This window comes from Squalius cephalus, assembly GCF_949319135.1.
Source record: "Squalius cephalus genome assembly, chromosome: 9".
Lineage (NCBI taxonomy): Eukaryota > Metazoa > Chordata > Actinopteri > Cypriniformes > Leuciscidae > Squalius > Squalius cephalus.
Genome location: NC_137130.1, coordinates 27,351,215 through 27,362,575, shown reverse-complemented (window position 1 = coordinate 27,362,575; position 11,361 = coordinate 27,351,215). Strand labels below are relative to the sequence as shown.

Sequence of the window (11,361 nt, the reverse complement as noted above, 5' to 3'; positions counted from 1 at the left end):
TAACTATAGTATAAAAATAACCAAAATTATACAGGTCAGTAAAACCAGTGAACACCAACATATCTTACAAGCTCTACATACTACAAGAGGTTACAAATGTAAAAATGGTCGAGGGTGGAAATTGATTCATGATTCAGTCAATTCATCAACCATTTTATTCATACAGTATACAGCTACTATGTAAGAAAATGCTGGCAGTAAACAATTACGTTTTATATGTAGGCACAATTAATACAATAAATGTTCTTACAAACAACAATGCATACAAATTAACAGCTTCTGGGATTCTTCAACTGAATTAAATGGCCAAAATTAGAAAATAATAATAAAAAAACAAAAACATTTTTTACAACATAAATACAAATCGAGTGACTCTGTAAAAGTACATGGACGTATAGCAATTCAGCACATTCTCTATGGATATATAAAGGCATATGAGTCCGGATGGGACATCCTAACAACCATGATAGAGGTGCATGGTGTTGAAGGTGATGTGGTCATACTGCTCCTCTACACTGACTGACTTGCGGTGCTCTATCTGACTGCTTTCGTCCTCCATGTTCTCAGCTGTATCTCCATTTTGATGCCCAAAGGGAAGGCCTTTGTCAAAGTAACCAAGATGTAAAGAAACACCCACATTCCCAATATGATCACAGTTCTCAACCTCGGTTGAATTCCCATTTACGTTCCCACGCGTCAGGTCACCACCATTGAGGTGCTGCACAGGATGGCAGCGCCCATTTAAAGGAAGTCCTGCTGTCAAAGAGAACAAATGAATTATAATCTCATTAACATTCAAATCTGAACTGAATGTTTTTGTTTTGCACAACAATTTCGACTTTGATCCAAACTGAATTCTGCATCGTTAATGTTCTTTAGTGGACATTTCAGGGGTACTCTGTAGATCGTTCAGTTTAGGGTTTTCAAAATCACATCCAGTTTGGTTTACATAGCATGATTACATCTGAACATTTGAACCCGAGATTAAAGTCCTGCATCAAGTCGCTGCAACCTTAAACATTTTGCCATATGAATATTCAATATTCAGTATTCAATATTAAATAACAGGGATTGAATCTTAATCTCATTTATGTTAAGTGTGGAAGCAGCAAAGTTGGAAAGTGCAAACCACTGGATTATAATCTACGAAAAAGGGTATCAAATGACCATGCACGTGGCTTCTATTTTAATAAGTTCTAATAAAGTACAAACCCAAGAGTCAATGATGATTGTTAAATGACAGAACATTTAATGAATATAGAAATTACATTTGCATCAATCTTAGGCATCCACACATGAACAATATTTTCCATCTCAATCTCATGTTTAAATGAGCACTTACAGTCAGACGTCCCTTTGTAATTCAGAATAGTTTCAGTAGGAAATCATGCGTTAGTCTATAATGCAGTTCTACATTTCTGCCATTTGTTCTGTGTGAAATATGACAATTTTTATATGAATTTATATAAAGTACAATGTAATCAAATAACCAACTTTTTCTCAATTAATAGCTACTATCATACGAAATCAGTTTAGCAAATATTTTCTACACTGAAATTCTATGCAAAACATTAGCTGGGGAAAAAAAAAAGCCTCGTACAGTAACCTGACTGATAAACACTTGAGACTGAATAAATCTAACGAGAAAGACCCTCTTCGACAGATTTTGCAATAACAGCAACAGAAAGAAAGAGAACAACAATCTAATATAGTAAAATAGTCTAAGGTCTAAGAAGTGACTGAATAGCACCTTAACCTCCAAACAAGAACACACGCATGAAAGCTGCACAGCGAAGGTCCATGGATGTTCTCTATACATTCATGAAAAGATATGCTTTGGCATAACAAGATAATTAAAAGTTCAAGAAATAAAGAAAAAAAAAAAAAAGATTGAAAATAAAATGCACAATATTTCATGTTTCAAACATTGAAAAAAATGCATTCACCAGGAATTAGTTTTTTTTCTTCTTACTACTTTACAGGAAAATAATATGGGCCACTCATATCAAAAGTATTACCCAACAGCCTGAACCAAAATCCAACAACATTACAAAACTCAAGGGCAGGAACTTGGCAGGGAAAATATAAATTCACAGCAAAAGCTGTCAATCAGTATCGTACTAAGACTGAAGAGAAAATAACATTGACAAACTTTCCAAGTATCGTTTTCAGGGCATTAAAAAAAAGCCTCATAACAAAATGAAACCACTTTAGAGAGAAGGACAAGTATCTGAATATTTTAATTGTTCTTGGAACGCTTTGGATTCAAAATTAAAATGGCATTCAAGGAAGTCATTGTGCAAAACAAAACTCAATTTGCTCCTACTCAGCAAAATCATTTCTCCATTTTAGTTTAAAACAAAGTGCATACCACCAAAAGTTAAAAGGACGGGGTGGTGCGAGTAACTTATGATCAAATGTTTTATACATGTGATGTGTGCCAAATTAAATTATTTTCCCTCCCAGACACACATCACCAAAAGAGTTTAAATGACGCAAGGCAAATGCCCCTACAAATAGGCATAGGAATTAGTGCAACGACATGGTATCTGCATGGAGGTCACGGTGAAGACCTCCAACTCTTTGTGGATTGAAGGTCCACTTGAGGATGAGCTCTCCATGTGGACCCCCCTGTCTTGCTCTGGACTCATGTAGCCATTGGACGCCAAAGGCAAGGATCCATTTAAGAGTCGGTTCCCACCTGTGGTACTCAGTGGTGGGCCAAACTCCATGTGCATGCTCTCCATCTGGTCCTTTCCGCTGGATCCGTTTATTGGCTGATAACCGAGATCTGCAATGACACATGTTGAGGCATTAACATGCGGTGATGACAGTCCAATGATTTTGCTTTAGGACCAAATGCAGGGTTTCACGAGAAGAATTTTATTGTATAGACTCGATTGGGTTTTTACCTGCCCTGTCAAAAAAGTAGTTATTGTTTTCGACCCATGTAACCTTGTATTATAATAAGCTTATGACACCAAAATTTCACAATTCTCGATTCCAATTTCAATACAATATCAAAAACGAGCCTAACTAATATAAAGTTCAAACATTAAAGACAAGTGAACTGATTAATCCTTGTTAAAGCTAATGATAATGATACAGACAGCAGCCTTTAATATCGAATGCACTTAATATAATGATGATACAAACCTGATTTCTTTCTCAACTGTTTACACTTACTTAAAACTTGGGCTACGTTCAGACTGTCAGTCCAAATTATGTGTATCCGATTGAAATCTGATCTAAAATTATTGATGTCCACACTGTGTATCGCAACTGTTCAGATCCGATTTGTGGCTTTCGTTTTCCAAAATATCTGCATTGGTTTCTATGGCAATGATATTGCGTTGGTAGGCATCCGCCAAAAACAACAACAACAACCGCAACATGGAGGGGTTTGCAAAAGAGATGTCTTATTTAAATTTTACAACATGGAAATGTGTAGCCGCTGCGCTGGACCATGCATCATCTGAGGCCATGGTAGATCCGGAGGAGGCTGGTATGCACTGCTTTTTTCCACGTTGTCATCTCTGCCGGTTTCAAAATATGTCTCAGTTATATTGTCATTTTCAGCTCATCCGGCACTTTGCAACAACACAAACTTGTTTCGGCAGCGATTTTCAACATGTTTCCTATAACAATGTCTGACGGTTACGTTTTATGCTGCGTGAGAAAGTCACATAAACCACGCGAAATCCTATCAGAGCAGTCAGACTGAAACGTATTTCGAGAAATGCAATTTGAATAGGATTTTAAACCGCATATTGACGTAGCTTTAAAAAAAAAAAAAAAAAAAAAAACCTTTTAATGTGATTTCTTTTGCCGTTCACAAGTGCTAAATCTGATCGGATTTCAATCGGATATGCACAAAAATCGGATTTGGACTGACAGTCTGAACGTAGCCATAATCAACTGTTAATGAGGATACGTGACACAATGGGTATTTTGTCATTTTGTGTGTATTTGTCCACTCAAGTGTAAGGAGAAACAAAAGAGAATTCTGTCAATTCGGTGATTAAGTACTCTAAATACCAAATTGAGTTTTGTGTTGCATCTCCTTATTCTGGCTATCACCAGACCAAGCTCAATCTTTTAAGATTGAACATTCAGGGTTTCTGCACACTTTTTAAAGTCATATTTAAGGCTTTTTAAGACCTTTTTAAGACCCGAAGAAATCAAAATTAATACCATGCCCTAATGCAATATTGCATAATGCCCTGTGCAATATTGACAAAATATGTCTCGATATATTCAAAGTTTTGTTGATAATAATTAGATAATATTTTCTGTGCTTGGTGCCATGGCTGGTTTAGGCCTGTTGTTGACGGCTGACTGACGAAGATATTCATATTTTTCATATTCTATGCAGAGGTCAGTTCACAGCAGTGACAGAAATTAATTTTTTTTATTAAGGGGTAATATTTGCCATCTTAAATTGATTTCCAGGGGCATTTTCACCTATATATGGACATTTGTAGATGTACAGTATGCATCACCTTTTATGTCAAATTCTAACATTCAAATTAAATTCTATTAGAATAATTAAATCATTAAATCAAAATCCATCTTTGCAGTGCAGAGGTGACACAGAAGTGGCATCAGATCTGGCATTAATATATTTACACTGCATTTACAATTGCATAAATAAAGCTATGAGATTGTTAAATATGAACTGATTTCTAATTTTAACGTTCTAATTAAAGGGTACTTTAAATGTGAAACTAAAACTGCCAGTAGGTGGTGGCAAGTCACTGTCTTAATAAGTGAGTTGAGGGAGTCATTCATTCAACCGATTTGTTCAAATGGCTGATTCATTTGGGAAAGAAGCAAGTGATTGTTCATTGAATCATTAAATTGATTCGTTCAAAACACGGATTCCATTAAAAAAAAAAATCATTGAAAGAAGCAAGTGATTGTTCATTGAATCATTAAATTGATTCGTTCAAAACACGGATTCCATTAAAAAAATCATCGCTGTCTGTTGCATTGAGACTCTGCTATGGCTTTATTTTGAAATTCTCGTCAGCGAAATAAAGGGAAAACAAACAATATTGACAATATTGTTTATAAAAATGTAACTCACAATGTTAATTGATTGTTAATTTAACTGTTATATAAAATAAATATCACATTTGCAATTGTGCAAGGGAAAACAGAACTCTTGCTGATGTGATATTGTAGGCCTATGATAACAACCTAATATGATATAAATATAAGACAAAAACTCATTTGGGAACAACTGACATTTTACCAACTTGCTTCTCCTTCTCTCCTCCTGTTTAGCGTGCAGGAGACGGAAGTAATGCTGCCGCGAACGTGACGCGAAATGTCACGCAAACAAGCAAATCCACAAAGAAAGAATAATAAATAAAAAAGTACGCCAATTAGATGGTTCTAATTTGGAAAAAATTTAAATATGTCTAAGTCAAATTGCCATCGAAAATGTAAGACCTTTCATAAGTAAAAATAAGACTAAGACTTTTTATGGCCTTAAAGCTACACTGTGTGATTTTTACCCCCATCTAGCGGTGAAATTGTATATGACTACCCAGTGAATATTTGTTTCTGTTCCTCTCAATTCCGAGGGCGTTTTCACTCCTACGGTGGCCGTATTATTCCAAGATTAACATGGCTTCCAGTTATCACTTCGTCCATGACAATAATAAACAATACGTCTAAAATGAATAAAACTACAGGACAGATGTCAGGAGGTAAACGTCACCCTTGGAATCGGCTATCCCAGCATAATCAGATTAGGCTAACGTTACAATGTGTACAAAGTAAAAGCAATTAAAAATAACTAAAATTTACCTTGTCCTTGTTTTTATATAGCTTAAAAAATTGCGCCTTTAAAACTATTCATCACCTGTGATCCGTCGCAGCACAGATTTATGTTACAAGGTAAACAATACTTTTTCACCATTGACACGAGGATGAAGTTATACTAGAGGTCGTTCTGGCGTTATGCACAAACATGCTATGGTTAGACAAGCAACTATAAAACTTCGAATTTACACAAATGAATTACAACAGGCTGAATTACGAGAAGAAGCAGGCAACCTCGGCGTCCGTTTTAAAATCTTTTCTCCTCATGAGCTCTTTCCATCTGGGAAAAGTTACTCCAATATTGACTATGGTCTTGCTGATTTGTCTGTCGCGTTGACGTTTTAATTCTCTCTTTCAAGTGTGAGTACGCACGCACGCGCACACACACACACACACACACCACACTATCTTTCAAATCTGCCGGCACTCGCAAGCTCGCGAGTAATCTCCCCCTCGCATTCGTCTCTGTGTCACTGAGTGTAAAGCGCGAAAGGCGAAGCTTGAATTTACAGGTATGTCCCTCTTTGGCTAATGTAGTTTCAAGATGGAGGGGCAACATGGCGATCGGCATTCGAACCCCTCACCCGTATGTACTTTCAATGGCAGATTATAAACTTAAGAGAATACTTTATTACTTGAAAGAAGTAAATATACATTAATGAGCACATATATTTTTGAAAGAACTAAGTGTTTTTTGCTAAGAATCAACTAAAAAAGTTACACAGTGCAGCTTTAAATTTGAAAAATCTAATTTAAGACTTTAAGGATCCGCGGACAAGAGGCATGATCAACGGGCATAGCTCAAATGACTCTGTACGCAATTGGATAGTCCTTCGACCAATCAGACCAACGATCCGGGTGACGTACGTATTTACACCCACTCGAGCGATTTGTTTGCTAAACTAAAGAAGCCATTGAGCATCGTCGACAGGTTAAAAGGAATTGGATTGGATTAAACCCGCCAATAGCGCGCCAGGTGGATAAGCCTGTTTGTGATTGGTCCCCGCAAATTTGTAACAGAAGCAGTATAGAAGAATGTACAGGTTTCCAGCCTGAGCTGCAGGGCGAAATCAAATCGTCGGCAGATCAGACTGGGTTTACCCAGTCTAGCATCTCCTTGCACTTGAATTGTAAATTCGCTTGAATTTTGAATCTTTGAAATATTCAGTCAATACTTACCATCTGTTCTGGCCTTTTTAATGTGATTGGACTCCATGCAATCAAGAGACCTCTTTCGGCTGGGAACCCCATTAAGGGTGCTCCGCTCTTGGCTTAGCTTGCGGTCCCCAAAGCACACAGAGCCATTGGTTGAGAACCCGTTAAGCTGACTGAGCTGCTGGTTCTGGGCATTGGAAAGCAGCTGGGCACACTCTTGAAAGCCCTGGGCATGGGCTAGGTCAGCTGCGGTCAGTCCACTAGCGTTCCTCATGCTGCGCAATGATAAAATTAGCGTGTTAACACTGCTGCACTATGGCAAATGTTTGTAAACCACTCATACAAACACACACGCACACACACACACACTGTCCCTTTCTGCATTTCATATCCTATTTTATTTCTGACATATATGTTCTTTAATCAAGGTAAAAAATAAATAAAATAATTGACAAATCATTGAAAATGTATATAATTTAAAGACATTTATAATGTTGTGACTTCTCAACTGCAATAGAAAATGAAAAACCATTGAAGCATACACAAGTAGACAAGAACATGAAAAAAAAAAAAATATATAAATAACCATAATTCAATTACACCAGTCAATGGTAAATATCTGTCAATGGCAAATTTGCACAAGTGGAGAGATTATTTCCACAAGATTGACTGGCAAGGGGAGTTTGGCACTGCTAAATTAAATTTTCCAAGAATTCTCTTCAACGCAAGAGATGAACTGGACAGATGATTCATTTAAAAGTAGAGAAAAGGAAATAATGCTATTGTTTATTAATGCAATTAATAAACATAGTAAAGAAGTTGCAATGAAGATGAAATAACTGTAGATAGAAATGTAGACGTACAAAGTCAGAACAAGTCTTCTTGAATCTGTAATAAGTGGCCTGGAAAGCTGAATAAAAATATCATGGCAATCCATCTTCTGATAAAAAGAGAGAGAGAGAGAGAGAGAGAGACTTGTCCCTTAAAGAGATTTTAATGGTGGTTGAATCTTCATTTGCATGGCTGAAAAAGGACAGCTTGGAAGCGACAAGGGGAATAAGACCTGGTCAGGAAATTCTTCTTTAAACACTCAAAGACAGCAAGTTAAAGAGAAAAGCATCCTGGCTTCATCAAGAGGAAGATTTGATCAAATGGTGAACGCTGATACCGTAAAGCATTAAAAGGGTAATGTGAGATGCAATCCCATTTAAAATTAGACATGACAACAAGAAAGGATTGAGAGTGTGCATTTGGCATCAACACAGTCATTTTCTATTGCAGTGAAGAACCAGAATACATGAATGAACAAAATCAAGGGCAAAATAACAGTGTTCACACTTACCCCTGGGGCTCCAGTTAACACTTCTATCCTGAATGCAGTGAGAATACAGAAATGTCACTCTTGGTAGCGCAGAACACTGTATACACACAGACTAGCCTCAGACAATCCAAACCAATTTATATCAGACACCGATAATTTGTTTAATGTCACTAATTTGTGTATTGTTATCTCTTATAAGCAAATGTGTGTATCTGTTTGGGGTTTGAGTGACTGCCAGCTTTTGCTCCACTCTTTATTCATATTACATGTAACATCGAAGCTAGGACTAGACGCAAGATTTGTTACCTTTACTACATTTAAATTGACTGGGGATAAGAGCAATTTATACCTACAAGACATCATTCCACATTGCATTAAGGACCCATCAAGAACATTTTACTGAATCTATTGCAGAAAAGCATAACCTAAATCAATGTTTTCCAACCCTTTTGCTATAGGTACACAAACAGAACACATTTTGGATATATCCCTTACCATCCATTTCAGGAGCGACTTGGGCGGAGCCTCCAAGGTTAGGAAAAAATTGGATGAATGAAGTCCGGACATACTACATCTGCACAGTTCTTGTGACCTACAGCACCAGTTACGTTGCTTCACTTCCATTCACAACACCTATCTTGTGGTCTCATGGGACATTAAAGTGTCCATCAGATGTGCACTTCAGAACCTTGGTAGTAGGTAATCTGGGTACTTTACACTTACCGTTTTATGAAAATTATGAATTCAGATATACTACTTATGTACTGTTATTTCCCAACTGTAAAGTACAGAATTAGGCTAGGCATATTCAAATAAAGGGCATCTCTGTTTTAAGTCTCTACCAACAAGCTTATGTTCTGAATTGTGTTTGATTAGGAAGAGTCTGAAAATGTGTACTGTTGGTCTGCCTCCAAAACGGTCCAAGATCTTTTAGCACATCAATAGCAATGTACCGTGAGGAAACAAAAAGTCTGAAGGACAAGCAAATCACTGTGAGTGAGGAGGACATGATGCTTAGGTGCCAAGACCTTGGTATTTGATTGGAAAGAGGAAGGAAAATGCTGGCAGTCTCCAAAACCCTATATATCATTTTCATGAATCTGAACCTGTGTGGAATTTGTGCAAAAGAAAGCATTTCATAAATATTTTAAAGTACGCATTGTTACATTATAATATGTTTAATATTAAATGTTAGATTGCGCAAATAATCATTAGGTAACAATTAAATTCACTTTATCCATTTTAACTGATGTCCTGTATGCGCTACCACTGAGTTACATACATGAAGTAAGGGGTTTGCTTGTGGCTTTAAGAAAAAGTTTTGTTCATTCATGGATTCATTATAAAACAATCATCATAATATTCATTAGAACATGTTTTTTTTTTTTTTTAAATATCTAACTATATCACAGTCCACACACCCACATTCATTCCAACACATAAAACATTTTTCAAATCATACATCTAAAAATAAAATACAGTTTCCAGCAAATAAAGTAAAATTAAAACAATTTCCATTGAACAGACCCTCCCCAATTATTCCTACCCAAATCTGAAGAAAAATATGAATGCTTCTCGGAAGTTCTGATGTCAAAAAGACATTTGTAACAAATAGTTCAGAAGGTGTGTGGCCATCCTGGCAGGTCTCAATTGGAAATGAACCTCTTAGGTGCAAGAAATCTGAAATAATTACCAACACAAACACAATGATCATGTGGACAACAGCTTAATAGTTCAAATTTATCCACTGCTGTTTATTGGCCCAAATCTGTGACTTGAACATAAAATACAACTCAGATTAATTTGGAATAGTTTCTTTTGCTGCTTTTATGACCTCAATAGTTATTTATATTTTACATTCATATTGCCAATATATGACAAATCCCATTGTTAAACATCACTTAAACAAATGAGAAACGTATCATGTAATCTGAAATAGTAGGCTACATTTTACTTTGATGGTTGCAAGATGTCTACCCTTGCTACGGCGGTGAAAGGTTTTTGAGCTATTGCTGCAGCAAACAACTCAATTGTAGATCACAGATAATATAATGTTACTAAAAAAAAAAGAAATGGGTGTAATTTTCTTGCGTAAAGTCCCCCAAATTAGATCCCGGAACCTAAGTGCCAGTTCAGTTTAGAAAGCCAAATTTTCTGAAAACGGTTTGGTGTTTTGTTTATATATTGTCCACAATGTTGACAGAGTTACATCAGATTTCTGGTACCTTTAATTAGAGGTCATTTCAGTTAATGTAAATGTGAAAGATACATGAACAGAAAACCTGTTATTCATTTGCTCTGATTTTCATTTAGTTTCCTCACTGCTGCTTGAGTTCTTATTATTTGGAATTGAAATAAATGTAATTAGAAGTGTGGCAGTTAATACAATAAGTTATGTATATTTATTTTCCTTTTTGAACGGAGACATTTTAGTGTTTGGGCCAAACTTTGCAGTAATTTGATTACACTATGGTTTTCAGAATCCCCTCTCATTCTGTGAGTACAGAATATAAGATTCAGTCTCGAAATGGCCAAGTTAGGTAATTTCCCATTATGTGGCAGTAAACAAGAAAATGTGATGCCAACAGTTTATGAAACCGTTAATGAAAGAATTATTAGCAACTGAACATGCTAATATCTGGCAATTTTTTTGTAAACTGCTGTCAACGTTTTGTTTATGCTCGTTATGCTATTGCATTAAACTATGCACTTGCAAATACGTAACCATTTTTTCTCTACTAATCAGATTTAGGTGAATTCAAAGTTCACCCAAAAATAAAACTCTGCCATCATTTACTCACCCTCAAGTTGTTCTAAACTGGTATTCATTTCTTTCTTCTGCTGAACACAAAATAAGATATTTTGAAGAATATGGGTAGCCAAACAGTTGATGGACCCCCACTGACTTCCATAGCATTTTTTTTTCTCCATACTATGAAAGTCAATGGGGGTCCATCAACTGCTTGGTTACTGACATTCTTCTAAATACCTTCTTTTGCATTCAGCAGAAGAACGAAATGAATACTGGTTTGGAGCAACTTGAGGATTGAGTA

General features: G+C 36.2%; 1 protein-coding gene across 2 annotated transcripts in view; it reads right to left on the bottom strand.

Annotated features, from left to right (window-relative positions):
• Positions 1–134: 134 nt before the first annotated feature.
• Positions 135–11,361, bottom strand: part of ankrd10b (ankyrin repeat domain 10b) — a 31,952-nt gene continuing 20,725 nt past the window's right edge. Inside the window, exons 4-6 of one of the 2 annotated variants that reach the window (XM_079881663.1) lie at positions 7,012–7,262; positions 2,702–2,791; positions 135–756 (exon numbers count right to left, since the gene is read on the bottom strand). In XM_079881663.1, coding sequence (XP_079737789.1) covers positions 455–756; positions 2,702–2,791; positions 7,012–7,262 — 643 coding nt within the window. In that variant the 3' untranslated portion in view covers positions 135–454. The remainder of the gene's footprint in view (positions 757–2,701; positions 2,792–7,011; positions 7,263–11,361) is intronic. The other variant, XM_079881664.1, reaches the window with a different exon arrangement.